Below are 21,823 nucleotides of genomic sequence, written 5' to 3' on the forward strand. Positions count from 1 at the left end.
CCGTTTCAAGGTGTGATCCCTTCAAGCACACTTAAGAGGAGCCCGGCCACTGAAAACAGGACCTAGAATAGCCTTTCAACACTACAGACACAAACCTGAAGCTCCAAAATTAAAGGTGAGCTCAGAGATAAGAGAAATGTTGAAGGTTTTTCCATGGGTACAAATACTTCAAGGCAGGCTTGGTACTGCACACGGAAGCACCTGCAGCTCCCCGGCATCAAAGTGTCTTAAATCCACTCCTACAAGAAGCGCAGCTCCTCAGGAGCGAGCCTGCAGCTCCCACCCTCATAGCTGTCCCTTTGTAGCCCCCCACTACGCCTGCTGAAAGGTTTTTGCCAAGAATTACATAATTCTCGTGTTATTACATCACTCAACTCTAAGCTTAGCCTATGAGGCGTGCTAAGTCTGGAACCAGAAAAGGTGAGCACCTAATCTTTGGGCTTGGCTCTGGCCCGGTTCGAGACCGCCGTCCAGCAGCCTGCCCACGGCATAACCTCTGCCGCAGGGGTGACCACAGAGCCCTCCTTGCAGCCGGGGCCGCGGCGAGGCCGCTTCCTCAAGTAACGGCCGCACCAAACGTGAGGAGGAAGCCCCGCCAGGATGTTGCGGCAACCCCTTCAACCGCACCGCCCAGCCCTGCCCTGCCCCGCCAAAACCCGCTCGGCAGCAAAGGGCGGCAACCGACCGGACGGGCCAGAGACGGCTCCGCCGGGACCTCCCCGCCGGTGGCGGGGCCAAAGCTCGGGCTGTGTCCCGCAGCGATAAGGACACGGAGTAACCCGGCACCTCCTTCCCCGCCCCCCTCCTCCCCTCCCGCCTCCTCACAGCGGGTGGTGCGGGGGGGGGACACCACCCGCGGGCGACTGCTTCCCCCCTCCCCTTCTCCCCCTCCCTTTCCCTTCCCGCCGTTCCCCCCTCCCCGCCACCCAGCGCGCGCGCGCGCCGGCGGCCACGTGCTCGGCGGTGTCGGTTGCCGGCGGGGCCGGAGAGCGGTCTCGCGCCGATGCTTCCCGCGCGCTCGCCGCGAGCGCCGCAGGGCGGGGAGTCGGAAGGCGCGAAAGTGCCGCGCATGCTCCCGCCGCCGGTGCCGCGGCGGGCGGTTGGCTTAGCAGCCGCTCCGCGTGTGCCCGTGCAAGGCACGCTACACCCCCGTGACGTCAGCGCGCAGCGTCACGCCGGTGGGACGCACAAAAGTGTAAGTTTCAATTTTTTTTTTTTTAATTATTTTTTTTATTTTATTCATTCCCCCCCTCCCCGTCAACGCGGGGGAGGGGGGTTAAAGAATAAAAAAAATTAAAATAAAAAATAAGAGCGACGGGGTCGCGCGCGTGGGGTTCGGGGAGGGCCCGCTGCACTCCCGTTCCCCCCCCCCCCCCTCCCCTTACACCCGCTTCCCCCCGCGGAGACAGCCTCCGGGGGATCGGGGCCAGGACCCGGGCAGGTGTGCGGGGCGGCTGTCTGGACCGGTGGTGGCGGAGTCTCTGCGGTAGCCCACCAGGCTGCGGAGACCTGCTGAAGAAGAGGCGGGCTGGAAAGTGACAGCACACCGGGGGAGACCCCCCGCATCCCCCCCCCGCCCCGGAGAGCGGGGATGGGGGGCGGTCCCTACCGGACCCCCTCCCTCCCTTCCTCCCCCCACCCCACCCCGCCCGCGCTGCCGTTGGGGCCGTTGGTCTCCCGGCCCTCCCTCCCTCCCTCCCTGCCCCCCCCCCCCCGCCTCCCGCCGCCGCGCTCCGGCTGCCTCCTCCCCTGCCCCCTCCCGCCGGGCTCGCCAGGCCCGCGCGCGCCGCCGCACATGTGCAGTCGGGCGCCTCCGCAGCAGCGCGACGGCGGACGGGCGGGCGGGCGGGCCGGGAGTGCTCCCGCTCCGCGCTCCAGGTCCCTGTCTGGAGGCGGCGGCGGGGGATGGAGCCGGCTCTCTCTGCCTTCGGTTGCTCAGGTGCGAGCATCCCGGCCCGGCCTGCAGCGGGAGGACGATGGGGAGCGTGTGTGTGCGTGTGGGGGGAGGGAGGCGGGAAACAGGGGACGGACGGCAGCGGGGGGTGGAGGGTGCTGCTGGTGTCGCCGCCGGCGGGGTTTGAGGAGGTTGGGGACGGGGTGGACCCGTCGCCCCCTCCTCCCCCCCCTCCCCCCCCCCGGCGGCGGTGCCGCCTGGCGAGTCCCCCCTTCCTCGTGCCCCCGCCGCCTCCGAGGCGATTAGCGCGGCCCCTCGCTGCCGAGGGGAGGCGGCGCGGGGCTTAGGGCTTTGCCCGGGCGGTGAGGCCCTGGTCGGGGGGCGCGGTGGGGGAGGTGGGCGGGCGTTGGGTGCCCAAGGCGCGGTGGCGACTGCCAGTCTCTGCCTCGGTGCAGGCGCGGCCCGTCCGCCTGCGAGGAGGAGGAGGAGGAGAAGAAGGGGGGTTGCAAGGCCTCGGGGGGAGCTGGCCCCTGGGGCCTACTTGTGCCTGCTGCTGGAAATGGGGGTGGGGAGGAGGAGGAGGCCAAGGGAGTGATCTCTTCCCCCGCCGCTTTTTGCCCGCGCCCTGCTCTGCGGTGTTGTAAGGGGCGCAGCTGGACAGGGACCGGCCCAGCGTGGGCTGCCTGGTGCCCTGCTGGGATCCGGGTGGGTGCTGGGGGAAGGGCGCTCCGGCCGGTGGAGAGATCACCGCCCCTGTGGGACAAGGAGTATTTACCACACGTGAGCGTGGGATGGGGTTAGGGGCCTTAAAGGATAAATCGGTGATGACAGCAAACTTTTTCCTCTTAAAAATGCTCCTTTGGAAAGCTGAATTCTGTTTGGTGCTATTCAATAATTACAATTGTAGAAACTTTCCCTCCTTTCATTTGTATAGCTGTTGTTGTCTGTACTTGCTTTCTAGAAAATAGCATCGTTGTCTCTGTGCCCTGCTGCCATCAAGATTTTAAGAGGACTGATTTCTAGTCTTTGGTAACATGGCAAAAGATGTAAGTATATTTGTAGCACAATATGTGGAAGCAAAGCTCATTGAATATTTTTTGTTTTGTAAAGAAAACCAGGTCATGCATTTCAATAGGTGGTATTAATACATGAAACCTTATTTATTTTTGTTGATCATCAAGCATAAGCTATGGTTTCTTGTAGATACTACAGCATAAAACAGCTTCAGATTTGCAGCCATTTTTTTCGGCGTAGTTTAAATCTCAAGAATTCATTAGGCTTATAGAGGCACTTGAGCCATTGCCATTATGTGTATTCACACTGAACAGGGAAACAACTTGGTTCTGAGTTGCAATTACAAAAGCCCAGCAAATACTGTTCATATGATGGGGTTGTCATTGCCTGCTGTTGTCAACTAGCAGCATTGCCTTTCTCGTGTTCAAGGAGGCATCAAATATTCAAGGGAGTGAAGATGGTGCTGCCTCCATATGTGTTCATTGTTTCGTCTCTGTCTACCAAAAGGTGCTAGTTAGTGTCTGTTAAAGCAGGCTTTGGGGACTTCCATGGAAGAATTCTATGGCCAATTATGCTAAAGTTAGTGATTTTGATGCTGTGGCCTTCCTCTTGAACCGTGTTTGCACTGCACCCATTGTAGTATAAAAATTGTGTATTTAAGCTATAACTCACTGTTAATATCTAATATAATTGGGCTTTCATAATTCCTTATTGAAAGTAAGACAAGATATTCAAATGAGAATGTATCTCACCTGCAAAAAAACCCCCTAAAACCCAACAATATACAAGCTAAGGAAAAATTATGCAATTCAAATTCTTGAAGGTGAATTTGTAGGCTGTTGTAGCCTTCAAATAGCGAGAATTACCATGAAATAGTGATTGCTTTGACAATTAATCTTATAGCAAATTTTAGTAGTTTGGAAGCAACTGAAAAACATCCTAATGCACAGAGCAGCAACCACAAATACGTAGTCACTCAAAGCTTGCCTGGAAGAGATAAGGGTGGCCAAGTATGTTAGAGATAGCAGAGTTCAGGGAATGAAAGGCCACATAGGCGGGAAGAAAATCGAAGAGGAATGTTAGACTAGGATATGAAATTGAAACAATTGAAAGTAACTGAGGTACTAAAGTACAGTTCAGTATTAGCGTATGGGAGGGAGATTAACTGAGTGAAGAACTACTAGCACCTGTAAATACAGATTAATATCCTAGAAGAGCTATGGGAGAAGAATGATAATAAGACGTTAAAGAACGAGTCTCATTTTTGAAAGATTCACCTTACTCAAGAAAGGAGAGCAGTTAAGGGAAGAATAGCATACTTGATAATAAACTTAAGAAATGGCAGAAGCTGGTGCAGCTAGGAAGAGAAATTTACTTTCAGTATTATAAATACAAGAATTAGTAAGCTGAATTTGGGAAAATTCAAAATCTAGGTCAGGTTTTAGGTAAAGTTTTAGGTGTGCTTGAGCACCGGAACAGGGTATGAAATCTTAATTGAAGGATGGTCTAACCTGTTCTTAAAAACCTCTACACATACTTAATCATGCCTCAGGGAGGAAAGGTGAACTGCTTACCTTTTTGCAGACTATTACATATGCACCATTACATGATGTCTAAAACGTGTAGTGAATGCTGGGAAATTTAAATGTCCTTGGCTGATTATGGGCCTTATTAGGTTTGATTTAATGTTAGAAAATGGAGATAGTAATCGGTATGATGGATTTTCAGAAGGGAAGAGAATTCTTTCCATATTTTGTATTTGAAATACAGGTTCTTTTCCTAGCAAAATGATGGAATTAATCATGTTAGAGACAGTATCACTAAATTACTGGCCACTGAAACTATGAAGACCTGCACTGCTGTAAATCTAAACAGTCTGTCATAGAAATATTGCTGTGATTAATGTCCTGTAGTTCTGCCATGTCACCTATCAAGTACACTGCGAGAGGTAGTGGTGAAGGAGACAGCATAGTTGATGAGTGCCCACACCTCTTCCTTCCCTTTTTCTTAGCAAAGCTGAGATGGCTAAACTGTGGTAAGGGCTGTGCTTCTTCTTGTCTGGGCTGCAGTGGGCATTTACATGGCCAGTCTGGGAACACAGGCTCTGTGTGACCCCACTTTTAGCTGGTGCTGCTGGGGCCATTGCTTGTTCTGCTAATGGCACTGCAGAAGAGGAAGGTGTGGGACCAGAGTTCTATAAGACAACATGCTCCTACTTAACCCTTCATCCCACCTGCTGCAGGAGAGCACTTTATTTGCTCACTTCCAACTCTTCTTGTACCTCTTTATAAAAGCTATGATTTGAGAAGACCTGGTCTAAAAGTAAAATACTTGTAAAAGTTTTCAGACTGAGAGTTAACTGGGTAAATGAATGTATGGGGAGTGTGATGGAGAATACTGTCAAACCCAATCAAATGTCTTATAAAGGATTAAATACAAAAGTGCTGATCAAGTAAGCTGACAAGAAAATGGTTATGAGCTATTTCACCCAAGTCTAAATTCTGTTAAATATTACTTTAAAATTTATTCCTCTAATGCTTTTCAGAGTGTATAATAAAGAGAAATAAGCAGCAAAGAATTGACTTCTTTGGCAGAACACTTTCATTTTCTCTGCAGTGGTCAGAAAGCTATGAAGGGGAAAAAACATGTATTTGTATGAAGCACCTTAATTAAGAGCCTGCAGGTGGAGTTGAAGAGCATAATGATAAGTGATGTTATAGCTGGCTAAGTTGAAAAATAGTAGTGGAAAATGAGAAATAGCTTGTGATGGTTAAAGTATCTGTGGGTATATCAATTTTTAGCTTGAAAAATTATGTAAAAGGTAGGGGAACTGGAGTGCAATAAATATACGGGGGAAAAAAAAAGAAGCAAACTCATTTTCCAGTGGGTTCTGGTAACAGTAATGAGCATAGCTGGTTTTGCTTTTATGTAAGTGAACGTTGTGTGGATCTGAGAAGCAATTCTAACAGCAACAGGCAGATTGGCCACAGAATGTCACATTTGATTCACCAGATCTTGATTACTAGAAAGACATTTAATGTAATTTAAAGAAACAATGAAAGGAAAACACGCATGGATGAGAGATCATCCCATTGCAGTATCTTAGGGATTTTTGTAACTTGGGAGTGGGATCGTGTCAGTGGCTGAATGACAAGTTAATTGAGGTCAGTAGAATTGGGTACAGTTTGACATGTACATTTGCACTGTATGAAAAGTTTCTTTGTCTGGGACAGATAGTAATCACATGCAGTCAGTCTCCAGAAACTCCAAATCAGGCAGTATTCCTCTTTCTAGTTGATCAGACTAATTCTCTAAGATTTTGAGCCTACTGTAAACTTCCACCGCTTACAAATCTGGCACCTTCCAGGTAAGAGCTGGAGGATCTAAACTTGCCCACTGAGGTACTTGGCTTCCTTCTGCTGCTCGTTTTATTCATGGCATTAATAGTTTGGTGGGGAGTATGGTTCCCTAAGTGGAATTTCAGCATCCTCAGCATGCTGAAAACCAAGCACGATGCAGCATCAAAAGAAGGAGCAGGAAGTATGGTAGCAAGAAGTAAATTTGGTAACCTAATTTTTTGTCTTCCGAGTCACAGTTTAAGACTGAGGACTACTTCCAGGCCACTATACATTGAGACTTATCTGTAAATTAAGAGCATAAATGCTTTTTTAATATCAATGGTTAACACCTTCCACCACTGGAGTACCAGCTTCTGTAGCATAGCTGAAGATCAAACTTGTGGTGTGACCCTGGTTCACCTCTCCGTTAGTTCTGCTGCTGAGGCCTCTCAAACAGCCGTAGAGATTGTGGCTCTTTCCTGTAAGATCCACTGATAAACAGAAGAGAAGAAGTAGGAGTTTCTTGCAGGAATTTGGTCTGCTAAAAGGATAGTGCAGCGTGTGGTATTATTGTGAATATTTAGGAGGGAGGAAGGGGATGATGGACACCAGGAACGAGTAAGGTTCCTTCTGATCTGGAAAATTATGTATATCAAAAAAGATGCATTACATAAATGAAATTGTATAGTAGTAGTTGCTTATGATTGTTTCAGTTATTCACCATTATTTCATGGAATGTTTCCAGCCATTAAAATAACCCCAGTAGTGGTTCATGAAGAGCGTGCAGATGAAAACTAATCTGGTATTTCAAAAACTTTTAAAATGGACACACCACTGTTAACCTTCAGAGTTTCTCACAGACTAAAATATCTTTCTTAAGACCTATTTATCTGGAAAGCTCATGCATTTTTCTCTTTCATAGGTTGCTGATAGCAGCATTGGCTTTGGAAACACTCATTCTAAAACTATATTTTTAACTTATTATTTTTAAATTATGTTCTATCTTACTGGTTTTTGTTATCTTTTGCTTGAATTAGTTTATGAGGATTTCTTCTCTTGATCCCTGGTTTGTGTGAAACTAACCTTAGTTTTTCATGGTGCAGTTTTGCCTGTGGATCTAGCTTTGCAAAGGAAGCCCTGTACATGTGTAAATTTGAGGCCATGGTGAAAGAAATTCTGCCTGCATGAAGTTCAGCACCTGATCTAAAATTACTCTTTAAGACATCCAAAAATGTAGGGATTAACATTGATGGCTTATTTTAATTAAATATTCAGAATATATTCCTGTGTGTAGCTTAGTTCAGTGAAGTAGTTTCACAGTATTAGTAAATTGCTCAAAGAATACTTAAAAACCCCATAAATTAGGTTTTTAGTGAAACTTGACTGGGTAGGCCAATAAGCCTGCTCAGTTTGGAGAGAGAAGTATATCTGTGTTTCTGCATATTTATTTTACCAGAACACCACAAAAATTGTAGCTTTTGATAGCTTTCATGTGGTGCTTCTTCATTAGTCTTGAGCAGCAAGTCTTTGTGGTCTGAAAAAGTTGCATTTAGGACTGAATAAAAAAATGGGCCTAGTGAAAATAGGAAAGGCATATTTTGGTCTTTTTTTACATGATGCACTTTCACTGCCTAGAAAGTGTTAAACTCTTCAAAGCATACTTTTGGACTTTCATAAAATACAGCATGTGTTTCTCCTTCTATTTTTATTCTTGGTTATGTACTGGGAATTTCAGTGAGGTGAGCTTGAAGTTAGGTCTTCAGTGGGTCTCAAGTGGTTCATGCATCTTTTTTGATTCCATTTTAGTTCAGCACTTCTTGGTAGCTTGATCTATTTTTATTTACTTTTGTTGAGTTCTAACCTGGTCAGAAGTTTGCAAATTGAAGATCAAATAATAGTATGCAACCAGGTCTTTTACAAAGGCATCACAGTCAAATGTTATTTTTTTAAAATATGCCTTCTATTAGAATGCAGAAGAAAAACCATCTTTAAGCTATTCTTTATACATTCTGAATACACAATAGGAATTTCCCTTTTCCCCCCATGTTGGCAGAAAATGGCAACTTAGAAGTTGCCCATTACCTCGACATTTTGTGTAAATAAAGCATTTTCTTGTAGAATGTGCATATTTAACTTTATTCACTGTAGGTGTCAGTTAATAGTAGTGGCTCTATATAAGTACATATTTGCAGTATTACTGAGTAAATACACTGCTGACAAGACTCAAAACAAAAATGGAGGTTTTAAAAGTAAAGTAATATTAGGGGTCACTTATTTTAGTGTTTATATTTACTTGTTTGGTTATCATTTAGTGGAGATTTATTGTAGCAAATTACAAGTGAGAGGGAAAATGGGCCCATCTTTGTTAAACAGCGTATTGAAGTTGGCCTCAGACAGATATGAGACAACTTAATTGCAAAAGTGGACAGTAGTACATCTCTCCCAGAATGCTGCTGGCTACTTGTGTTGTGTTACATTTGCCTAAGCATCTCAATATTGTATTAATGCTTATGCAGTCTTGCTTGAAAATTATGTTGTGGGCTTCTGTAGCCTTATAAGACACTGCTAAGGAGGTTGGTGAAGCTGATGGTTTCAGAATGAATCCTGTTCATCATTACTTGTTGCTTTTGTCAGGTGCTATTGAACAAACTGCTGTAAAAATTAGATTTGGCTGGACAAAGAGTTTATTAAGGTAAAATCTAGAACAGCATCAGAAAGTTGTGGAAGTTGCTGTTGTTACTGCCCTGCAATTTTGCAAGGATTATATCACTTGGCAATTGAAATAATGTAAAAAACAACACAGTTGAATGGTTTTAACCTGTGTTATTTTTGATCTGAGTGGTGCCTTAACTGGATTACTTTGACTGGATTGACTGCATTATTTGACTCATGTTTAAGGTCTATTCTTCACTTATTTTTTTGCTGAATTCTAGAGATGTTGCTCTGTTCAGAGAGAGCAGCCAAGAAAGCTGGTGGCCTTGACATACTCTTCATTCTGTGTATACTCAGTGTCCAACTTGAGTGAAGTATCAGTGGAGTCCATATTCAGACCAAAGATTGACAATACTTAACTGAGCTATGATACTGTATGTAGTTTTTATTTTCACAGCTCTGTGTGACCCAAATCTTTAATATCTAGTGCTTTGATTATGCCTTGCTAGTTAAAGTGCTAGTAATTTGATAATAACTTTTGGAAAGGTCATTTCTATGGAATAAATAGCTCATTTCTGAGTGGTTGACAATCTTTAAGATGATGCTGTGATCTGAGGATCTGGTATGATCCGTTTCAGAAGAAGGCTACTGACATCTTCACTAAAATAGTGTCTGAGAATTTTGCAGGCTTTGTGAATACCTTTAGAAAGCAGATGCAATCTCCTGATGCCTTTGGCAAGCTCTGGGAGTACTTTTCCTTCCTGGTTGATTTTTTTGGTTCTGTCTTCACTGCTTCTTGCCAGATGTATTTTGAACTTCTGAATCCTAGTTTATTTACCCTTTCAGTCATTGTTTAGAATAGATTGTATTCACCTTCCCTATTGCTGTGTTCTTCCCTCCCCAGGAGTTCAGATCTCCTTGTCCATTAATAAGCTCACTTTTAGGTTTTGTTGTCAAGCCCAGTCCTGTGCCTTAGTCTAGTGGGCTTAATCTCCTGTTAGCAACTGAAAATTTCTATTCTGAGAAATAACTTTTGGCAAATAGCACTGTTTCCATTTATCTCTACCCCTTTTTGCTCTTATTGCAGCTCTTTTTTAGGGAGTATACTTAAAATGGGCTTTCTACCCAGAAGCAAGATAGAGGTATTGCACCCTTCTGTTCCCCATATTTACTTATCTCAGGGTGCTGGGGGGATCTTCCTCTCCGGTTAAACCTGATAGACATAGCACGTGTACTTCCTCAGTCTCATTTTAGTCAAACTTCCCTGGTCATGCTTTTATACATTCCCTGTCCTTCAGTCTAAATTCACCTTGAATCTTTAGTTTACTTTAAAGGTTTATTGAATAATTTTATGCTAATTTTTATTAAGAAGTTGAGTTGCAAGTGTTGAAAGCTGTGGGAGAAATGATACTTTTGCTGTAAAGGTATTAAGCTTCTAGTTCATAACTTCAGAGACTACAAATACTGGCTTTTAAAGTAAGATACTGAAACTATTCTATGATATTCTCATGAGGGTGTTTTTTAGATTAGTGACATCTGCGTTTTTAGCAAATTTGTCTTCAGATTGACTTTAGTTCCAAAAAAAGGGTATGGCCCAAGTTACTGACTTACAAGCTAGGGCACTTGTAGTGCTTTTCAGCATTTACTTGTAAACAAAACAACAATAGAGTTCCCAGTCATTCTGACTGCTGGTGATCTCATAGCATGCCAAAGCTAATCTCAGTTGCATTTTTGATATGTTTAGCCCATCAGTTGATTTCTTTAGGAGTTCTGAATGATGTGATGAGACAAAGCCTAGGTATGATTGGGATTTCCACTGCAGCCTGGCTTCCACAGTTAAAATTACCAGATATACTAATGTGTCTAATGGTATTTAACCTTCTTTCTCTAGTCTGTGGAAAGGAAATCATAAGTTATTACACTTTGGATGCTATGTTATGTGTCAAAAGCTGTCTTTTAAAGTCACTGTTGACTTTTTTGAAACATGAAGAGGATGAAGGGTGTTTCTGTATGTATCTTTCTCTGTTGACCATTTAGGATACTAGGAGTGTCTTTATACAGCCATGGAGAAGTACACAAAGCCAGTGTGTCTCTTTGAAGAGGAAAGCAATGGAAAACTGTGAAGTTGCACACACTTCATAAGCTTTTAGAGTCAAATATTAAAAGCATATTATTTAAAATAGCCCTGGTGTTATCATCAAAAAGAAGTAACCCATCTTGAGATTGAGATTCATGTGAAGATAAAAAGAAAATGTGGTATAAAAAACCCCAAAAAAACATTATCAGGTGCAAAAATAAAAATCAGATTACCTTGTTACAAGTAGCTTGATAAGACCTGAAAACTACATGTATTTTCCCATCAGAAAGCAGAATTTTATTTTTGTCCAAATCCACCTTGGCAGAAGGTTACTCTTCCATTGGGGAGAAACAGAAACTTCTTGCTGGTGAGTGTTGGTTTTGTCTGTTGTTAATCTGTGACTATGATACACCTAATGGGAGCCATGCTCACATTTTTCTCAATTTTCTGTCTTTCTTTTGGCCACGGCAGTATGCTAAAGAGGTACTGATCTCTTCAAAATAACTTGGCTTGAAAAATAGCTTGGATTTCTTCAAAATACACATGGAGAGATTTGATTTTATTTTGGCAAGTATTTCCTTTATTTTAACAGACACCAGAATACTGTATGGGATGGGAGTTTAGCTTTTCAGTTTTCTCTCACCAAGAGCTGGTGTCTGTGACTGAGTAGACTTAAAACTGGTGATAAATTTTTTTAACCTTAGACTTGAATAGTGTATCCAGAAGTGTGAAGACCATACTGAGGCTGGAATAACAGAATTTTCACTAGAAATGAGTTTTCATTTTGAGTAATAGCAGCTGGGGGTGGTATTTGCTCTGGGATTTGGTGGTATTCTTTCCAGCTAGTTTTCTTGGAGTCTTTCCTAGACATACTCTTATGAATGAGCTTCGTATTTACCAGCCATCTTAACTGCTAGAGCTGAACTTTTAATAAGATACTGGTGTGGAAAGGTGGTGGAACTGTAACTGCTGTAATCTTCATCAGTGTTGTGGTTCCTGAGGACATTCTTCTTGTTGTTCAGTCATTACTATTCCCTGATTTTTTCCCAGATTGTATTAAATGTAGTGGTTTTCCTAAATGTTCTCCAGTTCTTCAGTGACTTGTGTAATTTCAGTCAAACAAAAGCATGGCCATGTAGCATTAACCTGACTTTTTGTAATGGTAGGTTAGATTGTGGTTTTTTGAGTTGCATATAGCTTTGTGTATTATTTTTCACTGTATATTTTTATTTGGTATTCTCATAGCTTGAAGCTTATGAGATTATTTGATACTGTGGTATGGTAGTTGGTTGAATACTTACAAATAAGATGAATTAATAGAAATGGTTATATTGTGAGACTGTTCTACTTAAAAAAACATAAAATTAGGAAGGGACCAATAAGTAACAGATTACAGAATTGCCTAATTTGCTAGTTACTGAAATAATGATTTGCATTTAAAACTAATTTTCTGACTATCACATCTTAAATATTTGGGTTTGGTTTATCACTGTAACTAATGTGAACTTGATGCAAATTTGAATTTGTATATTAAAACTAATGAATTAATTTAACAATTCAAGATTATTAGATAAAAAGAAATTCAAATTTATTAAATTAATGTGCTTCTAAAATCAATTAAGAGATTAAACCAGCCATTTGCTTGGCTGGTCCATGGATTACAAACTCAATATTAAGTGTCTTTCCAGTGTCATTGGTATCTCTCTGATCCTCATGGAAAAAAAAGAGAATTTGCAGGAGCCCTTGAGTACAAGGCCTTCTCTTTCTGTTGTTGAATAGAAAGTTAGTACTTCATTTAAAGAAATTATGACACTTCCTGTGTGGTTTAACAGTCTTGTGAAACTGAGGTAGAACGGGAGTGTAACACCCAGAATTCATCTTCATATAGTACATGAGTTCCAGTGTTTGGGAATGTCACAGAGTGTAGCTCTAGTAACATGTGCATGATACTGATTTCATGTTGATGAGTACCTTGCTTCTTTGAAAGTGTTTTACACAGTCTGTTACCCTTCTGAATTATGTAGTAAATGTGAAGGGTTTAATTCCTTTTGGGGAGGGAAATCGGCAGAACAGAAGAGAGAATTGCTACAGTATCTTCATTCTGCCCATCAGTTTTGCTACCTCCTTACATGGGTTTTCCTTTGTGCCACCACATCGTCATCACTGCCATGCCATTAGCCACTGCTTTATGCTTCACTCAGCAAAATTTCTTTTGCACTGTTCCCAGCCTGTCTCCCCTCCCTTTTCATTGAGGAAAGTTTTCTGTTTTTTGAAGTTCGCCTCTGAAGAAGTCACTGCTGTCATACACCTGGATAATAACAGCACCACAGCATCCTCTAGTGGCTTGTTCGGTTTGGTGAACCTTAAAAATCCCAAGTAGGGGTCTGTAGATAGACTTCTAGTGGAAAATCTTTGCTGCTGACTGCCTGCACACCACTTCAATGTCTCTTAAGTTCAGCAGCAGCCTGCAAATACCGACTGTTCACAAAATGCAGCTAGGGACTTCTTAGCCTCTGTAAAGCCCCTTGCTAAGCTATGATTAAATGTGAGTGTTGACTTTGCAGTTCCTTCTAAATGGAAACAGCCTCTTACTATTTTTTCAGAACTGTTTTGTATGGAGATATCAAGGAATTCGTGCATCAAGTGGTTTTGATCCAAAAACTAATAGTATTTTAAAAACAATAACTTCTGGGAGCTTTCTCAGAGTATGGTCATAACCCTGTATGTAATATTTTAGCTCTTTCACTTAAGAGCTTTATATTCTGATCTTTAGAAAATAGTAAAAAGCTCAAGGTGTTTCTTCTTAATGTCTTTTTTTTCTGATTCAAGTGTCTTAAAGCATTCTCTACCACCTCTATATTTTTTTGCTGTAATATTGGTAACTGCTGTGTGTGGGTAGGTAAGTAGTATCAACACAGAGAAAGGTATAGTCCCAGTTGTCAGTGCTCCTCATTAGAATGATGTTCAGCTATTTGTTAAATTGTACACTATGAGAGCTTAATTAGGACACAAAAGAGCAAGGTAGGAGTATACAGATTGTCTGCTTGTGTTTTAAGAATATGTTACTTTTAAAACCAAGATTTTAAAGTTTGTCAAATACTATGCCACAAACAGTGCCATTAAATAGTGGCAGATTTGTGACAAAATGTGAGTGGTAGCAGTAGAGACTTCTGGTATGATTTCTTCCATGCTTAACAATAAAAGGCTGTGTTTGTAAATCTAATAAAGGTTACTTTCTTTAACAGGCTGGACTAATTGAAGCCAATGGAGAGCTTAAGGTGTTTATAGACCAAAACCTAAGTCCTGGAAAAGGTAAGGATACAATTTTTACTAGACTTTCTTGATTTTTAGCTGTTGAGCTTATTACTGATTTTAAACTACTTTCTTGAAGTATTTTTTGTAAAGGTATTTTTAAGTTGTGTCTTCCATAATCAGCAAGCAAACCATGGATTTTCTTTTGTTTTTAATTGTCTATAAACTGCATGTGAAGTTCAGTGGTTTATCATACCATACAAGATTTTCTTGTTAGTGTAGCTTGTGTTTAAATTATAAATCCAGGTTAGTCTAAAACATCTTCTGCACTGTGTTGTAGCAAGGGATGCAGGAATCTAGCAGTTTGAAGTGGGTTATGGCAGTTTTTATGATAGTGCATCCACACTGCTACAAACCTATCTGAAAGAATACTTGGAACAAACCAGTTTTGGACTTGGCAGATATAACACTGAGCATGTGTGATACTGTAATGTAATGAAGCAGTTTAATAAAACACAGGCTATAAGCTTGAGTTTGATATGTAGGCTCAAAAACTAACAATCTGAACATTTGGAAAGTTCTGTGTTGTACTTTACAATTAGCATAGTTACACACAGAAGCACCCAGTTGCAAACATCTGTGCTTCTGGACAGCTATGTCTTATAACCTCTATTTATGCTCTGTGAAAATTAGATTTTTGTCCCCTGTATTCTCACGGTAAGGCATTTTCTGTGGTGAGATTGTACACGTATTCTGTGATTTCCAGTTAAGTATCTTCTTGCCACTTTGTGCTTTTTGCTGCTGGTGGTGTTGTTTTTCAGCTGAATAGCTTTTGCTAGTGTGTTCCCCTACTTGTTAATTTATGAACAGCAGTTATGTCTAACTGTGTTTACAGTCTTCAGTTTGACAGGTCAGATAGTCACTGTTTCTTAGATGCCTCTTCAGATGAGCTCGTTGTCCTCTGGATTTTCCTTATTGCCATTCTTTAGCCTGTTCTATTATTTTCATCAACTTTCTTCAATGCAAGTGGTGAAAAAATTATCTAGGACTCAAGGTGAAGTGTTGGTCATATCAGTACTTCTTTTGTATAACACCATGTTTGTGGTTCACAGCCAGGTCACAACAGATTTTGGTGAAATGACCATTTTCTTTTGTTGTTGGTTCCAGATGATGACAGTCTGGTTTATTCTTGTGTGTGACAGATGGTGTGCTTCGATAGGCTGTACTAAGGAGGGTGAAATTTATTAGGATAGTCACCTACTTCTAGTCTGATGCTCTCATAAACCTCTCTGGTGGCAAATCTATTGACTTCATGTGCTGTTGGATTGGTTATGTTACTACTCTCAGATAAACCTGTAGTCCAGTCCAGGTGAACTCAATTACTATTATTGCACCCGTTTTTTATATACCATTTCAGGAAACTTCTTTAAGCATTTAGTTTCACAACTTGCAGAATTTCTAATTTCCATTACCACCACTTTAACAGTTATTCTGGGTACATGAAGTATTTTATTGGTGTTTCGGTAGGCTCTATTAACTGGTCCACATGTATATTTGTAAATAAAGTCCCACTCCCCTGAACAAAAGAGGTGTAGATTACTTGATCCTTAGCAGCTGTACCATTTTCCCTACTAACAATGGGCAGTTTTTTTGTTCTGGGTAGCTACTTACCAGGATATTCTATAGTAATGTAGCCTCCTGTGTCTAGACTCTGTTACAGTCAGAAGATAGTCAAAACAAACAGCAAGAACTGGAAATGTGTATCTTCCATTATTACATAGCTCTTAAAGTAAAATTGGACAAAAAAGAGGCCATTTAATTGCTTGTAGAATTTCTAAAATAAATTCAAGTAATTAAATAGTTGATTATAGGTCTGCTGCAGAGTCAAGCTCTATTCTCATTGTACACCACCATGAATAATACAGGCAAACTAAGCTGTCCTCAGTTAATTTCTGCACTTCATTGCTTTTAGGGGAGTTTTATAAGTTAATGGACAGCAACTGATTCTTAATATTGAGGAGAAACAACTGTTCTTGGACTGATTATTTAGTGTTTCTTGTATCTAGCCTGTCTGTTTTGCATGTAGTCTCTGTAGTCTTAATAAGAGCTTCAAACAAATACTTTGTTACTAAATATTCAGCTATGCATCAGAATTTATTCACTAAAGTAGTACTTGGTTTCTTTTGCTGCATTTTCATAGTTTTAGGGTTTTTGTGTAGTCTTTAAATGTTAGAATTTTAAATGCAACTGCTTATACAAAAGTACTGCATTCTTTCTAAGAGTAGCTGCCTACATTACATACCATTGTATCAAAAAGTCCAGTCCTTTGCTGTCTTGCTAAATTAATGCAAACTTACCACTTCATTCACTTTCCACATTTCCAGCCAGATGTGAACAGAGGAGGAGCAGCTCGGTTGTCAGAGAAGTAAAGGTATTACAGGAGTGGTAGAGGACAAAAAAATTACTTGTCTGCTGGATCACAACAACATGATTGCAAAAATACAGCCTGGGAGAAAGAGCAGTGTATTTTTCTTGAGCTAGTTCTTCAGCACTTCATCAGAGTTCTATAAGGTGCATATGGGACTATGATAGGTCTATCAATCAACTATGAAAGATAACCAAAAGTGTACTTCTATGGCTAAACCAGGTTAATATGCTACAGTTCTTACAGCCTGAACAGTGCTGTGCCTGTGAATGGACTTCCATAAATTTTTAACCTGCACTGGCAAAAATCTGGGAACTGTGACTAGGTTGTTTTTAGACTTCGTTTTGTTGGGGTATGTAGCTGTTATTTCTTAGATGAATGGTGTAAAGGGGGTAGCACTCCCTGCTATGCTAAACAGTTATACTGCACAACCTCTTCCTCAAAACATTCTAAAGCTGTAGAAAGTTAGGGAATTATTTCTGCATGTAAGTTCTGTCCTTACATTCATTCCCTGATTATTCCTCTGTCAGACATGGGTTACCAACCTAGACAGACTTTTACTTCAACAAGTGGAGACATGGTTCTGACTGATTTCCTTGGGAGAGACTGATCTCAGCCGTGAACTCCAGATTTTATTTGTAATCAGAAACAATATTTATATTTCACATGTCAAGCGAAGGAAAACTAAGTGCAGACAAACAATGATTTATAGCTCTGCTCCTTTTCTGGCAACAATAAAAAGGATAAGTTGCTTTATCAAGGACAGATTAAGAGAGCAGTTTATTTATAGAGCAAAATTACAAATTGATTCCTGGGTTGTTGAGCAAGGAAAACCTCCTTTGGATATTTGAATTGTTATTTTACTTTGTTTCCATTCTGGGGAAAAAAAAATTGTTAATTCCTGTATTTGTTTTGGAATATTCACCAGTGTAATTGCTTAAACCTGAAATTGCTAAAATTCATGCATTACGTGGATTTGGAGTGATAATTACAATCAGGATTAAACTTGAGGGTTACAAAAGATGTACAGGTTGAAGAGTGAGAGAGAATTTTTTATAGATGCTGATCCAGTAAGACTTCCTGAAGTTTGTGTCTTCTAAAATCTATTTGACTACTTGAGAATCTTAGAAAACTTGCTGTTCAGGGAGCGTTTCAGTTTGAATAAAACTTGGTCCTTGTTATTGTCAGTGTTAGTACTTAAGTATTAAATAGAACATTGTTCAGTTCTAATCCTGCCCCTTGCTTTTAAAGATATTTGAGTGAAGGAAATAATCTGCTTCAGCTGAGTTCAAGGGAAAAGATATCCAATGATACTTAATGCTGTATTGAAGTTAAAGCTCTTAATTTGAAAATTACAGAAAGAAAATTTTTATCTTGTCATGCCAGTAGGTGGCATTATTGGTACATAACCAGAAAATCCCTGTAAAAGATGTCTTTAGCTCCTTTCACCGCTTGCACTTTAAAAATGTGGTTTTGCATTTCAAGAGCATAAAGAACTTCAGTTTTGTTTTTATTACAGATTTGGTCAAATATATGTATTTTTAACCTGTATTTAGGCTCTTTACATTTTGACACTGTCTAATGTTAAGATTGTCTTGTGGCTTTTTATTTACATGACAAGAAACATATGCAAGGTGATGGTATTAATATTACTTGCAAGATCAAACTTTCCCTGATTTTTTGCAGTGACTGGAATTGTTCCTCTGGAACAGCTGTAGAGATTGATTTCAGAGCCTGTAACTTGTGCTTTAGCAAAAAGACTTATGTCTGAAAATTGGTTATAAAGTGCTTGTTGTATTATTGTATTCCAAGCAGTTAGTAATATTGAAAGTCAAGCTTAGGAAAGAGAACTCTTACAAATAGGAATGGTATTTGAAAAAGTCTAAAATGATTTTTAAGAAGTCTAAAGGTAGACCACACAGTTTATTTCTAAAAACAAGTCTTGAAAAGACTGGTTTGTAATACCAGTCTTTGGTAGAGCAAATAGAGCAAAAAGAGCAATACCATACTTTGCTAGAGCAAAGTATTGCTAGTCATATCTAAGGATGATAAGAGTGACCTAAAAGTCTCAGTTGATATAAGAAATAAGCACAGTAGAACTACACACTAGGGAAGATCTGTATCTTCTTAAAAGTGCCCAAATTTGCTGTATAAGCACTATTTCTTCCTTAGCAGGGGTGTCTGACTTGTTCAGTAAGCAGATGTATTTTTACATGACTGTGCAGACAACTGTGTGTTGTCAAAGCTTATGGTAGGTTGATGCCCCCAAAAAGAGTTCAGTGTTTGCTGCAAACTTGTGGTTAAGCAACCACTCATAAAATATCTATGGTATTTGTTATATATGCTACAAACTGCAGCTTTGTGGGAGTGACATCTGAGGAATCAGCTACTAGGATATAATTGTCACCTCTGTCTTCTTTCCCAGATCTTTTGAGTACACCTTATACATATTCTGTATTATATCTGTAATCTATGATCGAAAACTTGTCTAGCTGATGGTTTTGTGCTGAGGAGTAATTTTCATGGTAGGTGATGGGAACTGAGGAATTTATTGGATAAAGACACTCTAGGGGCACCTTTAAATTAATGTTTTTAGCCTCGGTATGTCTTCAAAACTCTTGTACTTGAAAAAAAGCATCAGTTCAGGCTCGGTGATTTAGGGCAGATTTTGTAAAGCAAAATGCACATGATATACTGTAACAGCCCTTGAGGTAATGGCTTTGCATTTGATTTTCACTTCACCTCCAAGTTGGGTTGGATAAGATTGTCAAGCACTACATTGTTCACTGCATTGAGGCAGCTTAATGGGTTTGAGGCTATATTATATTGCTTCCTGCTGTTGTGATGCTTTGTGGTAGAGAAAGAGAGCATAAAGAACTTCAGTTTTGTTTTCATTACAGATTTGGTCAAATAATATGATTTAGATGTCTGATTCAGTCTCCTCTTATCTCTTTTCTTACCAAAAGAAGGAAAAATCCACATACATAAGACTGCCAAAACAGAATCTACAGTATTTTCCAGTTAATTCTCATAGTTTTCGTGTAATCTTCTGTCAATTGTATGCATCTTAAGCAGTAGTACAGGTACTGTGGCTTTATAGAAATTCTGTTCCGACTTAATTTTAATTCCAGAAATAAGGAATTTAATCTTCTAAATGGGACTTACCCTCTCAGAAGTGACAGTCACAGTGGAATCGATTGTCTTTGTCACTTCCTTAAATCTTCTTGTTTATGGAAAGTCTTGCTGGTTTTGTTGGGTTTTTTTCTTTTTCGGTTTTGCTTTTTTTTTTTTTTTTTTTTTTTTTTTGTCTCCCCAAAGAGTCTTATTTAGCTCTTCAACTGACATTCTCTTAGTTATGAATTTAATCAGGAATTAATAGTAATATCTTTTCGAGAACACAAGTCATATTTGACTTGTATTGCTGAGACTGGCTTAATGATATTGCTGTCTTCAAGTAGCCGTTTGTTAAGGTAGATTCTTACTGCTCTGTTAAAACAATGAATTTCAAAGCTTATGTAATCAAGACAAAAGTTTGTAAAGTTCATGAGTGCTAATGGCACATGGAAGATTAATTTTCTTTAATACTTTTCTGTATTAATTCATATTCTTTATTCTTAAAATAGCCCTTTACCTTTCAGTTACATAGGGTACATACTGAAAAAGTGGTTTGCTGGACAGTTTGCTTTACATTTTGCAGGAGATAGGGGTTACTTTTCATTCTGACAAACCACTCATCTCATTCTAAACATTTTTACTTTGGGGTGTAATAATTCTAAAAGTGCTTGCAAAATTACCTTCTTACCAAATCTAGTTTCACCATATGCAATATTGCTTCTCTGATAGAAGTCAGACAATACTTAGTTTGTTAGAGACTGCATGATCAGGAAACTGACATGTTTTTCTGTTGCCTTCTGTTGTTGCATCACTCTTAACTGCTCTTGCTTTTACAAGTAAACAAAGCATACAGACAGATTACATCAGAAAATGGTACAGCACCTAGAATGAAAGGGATTTCTGCTCTGGAGGCAAGGTGCACCTCAGCTCACCCTCTTTGATCTGAAACTCCGAATTCAAAGGCAGTACTGTTACATGAACTGGAGCAGTCAGGTTGTAGAAACATCTACTGTTTTGTCTGCAGAGGGCACTCCTTTGTCTAGGATTAGATGTACTGTGTCTTTCTTCTGGGGCATGTCAAGTTACTTAAAATGGCCATAGTTGCCTTTATCACCAGCCTATTTTACTGCTAAAATTCTGCAAAGGATTTTACTTTGGTAGATTTTTTGGTTCATGGTTTTTTTTTCATATGCAGGGAAAGCTCAGCTGCATCAGTTCTCCCCTAAATTCAATCAGTAGCTGAAGAAGTCTGATTTACTGCATATTCTATAGGAAGAGATCATTACTTGGGTTGGTTTGTAGACAGATGAAGATTAGGTTTTGTTAAAGGGTGCTGCTGCTCTTGCTGTGGAAGATTTAGACTGTCATTAGTCCTTGGTCCTAACAGTATAATTATCTTTTGTTTGGCAGCATTCTGGAACTTCCTCTTGATTAAGTTACACTTCCATTTAGGTTTAATGATTGCTTAAAAGTTACTAACAGTGGTCTCCCAAACTATTAATGTTTGGGAGACTGAGAATGTAGGTAGTAGATATGTCCTTCAGTATAATTGTTTTGTATGTTTTTCCTGGGCTTTTCTGTGTTTTTTGTAGTCTTTAGGAGGAGGGAAAAAAAATGTGTCAGGAGCTTGCAGTATTAATATGTATTTGTTTTGAAAAGTAAGAAGAGTCAGTGCTAGGGAAGGAAGCTGTTTGCAAACTTGTGGTTTAATTTTTACATGCTGTTTTGCACAGTGTATGTTGCCCACAAAGTACTGGATTATCTGGATTCTGTGATTGTTGTAAGAGAACAGCAATTAAAAAATGGCTAGTAAAATTCCTTTGAGAATCTGAGCTGTCAGTCACTTGTGAAACTCTTAATAAAGTGATTTCTGCTTGTATGTTTAGAAGCCAAACAAGCCACATACACAAAACCACTTCAGCGAGAGCATTATGAGGTTTGAAAATGCAGCTAGAGGTAGATAGGAGAAAAATGTTTGCACATCAAGTAAATGAGAAAATAGTGGGATAAACCAAAAATACTCTTCATTAAAAAGAAGCTCCCATTTTTTGTGGGTT

General features: G+C 40.3%; 1 protein-coding gene across 4 annotated transcripts in view; it reads left to right on the forward strand.

The window, feature by feature from the left end:
- Positions 1 to 958: 958 nt before the first annotated feature.
- The window catches only part of TFDP1 (transcription factor Dp-1), a 37,839-nt gene continuing 16,974 nt past the window's right edge, over positions 959 to 21,823 (forward strand). For 2 of the 4 annotated variants that reach the window (XM_071744187.1, XM_071744204.1), the window contains exons 1-3: positions 1,823 to 1,939; positions 2,856 to 2,940; positions 14,221 to 14,287. In XM_071744187.1, coding sequence (XP_071600288.1) covers positions 2,929 to 2,940; positions 14,221 to 14,287 — 79 coding nt within the window. In that variant the 5' untranslated portion in view covers positions 1,823 to 1,939; positions 2,856 to 2,928. Of the gene's footprint in view, positions 1,196 to 1,822; positions 1,940 to 2,855; positions 2,941 to 14,220; positions 14,288 to 21,823 lie in introns of those variants that run through there. The other 2 variants (XM_071744196.1, XM_071744213.1) reach the window with 2 other exon arrangements.

The sequence above is a fragment of the Heliangelus exortis genome, chromosome 1 (assembly GCF_036169615.1).
Source record: "Heliangelus exortis chromosome 1, bHelExo1.hap1, whole genome shotgun sequence".
Classification (NCBI taxonomy): Eukaryota; Metazoa; Chordata; class Aves; order Apodiformes; family Trochilidae; genus Heliangelus; species Heliangelus exortis.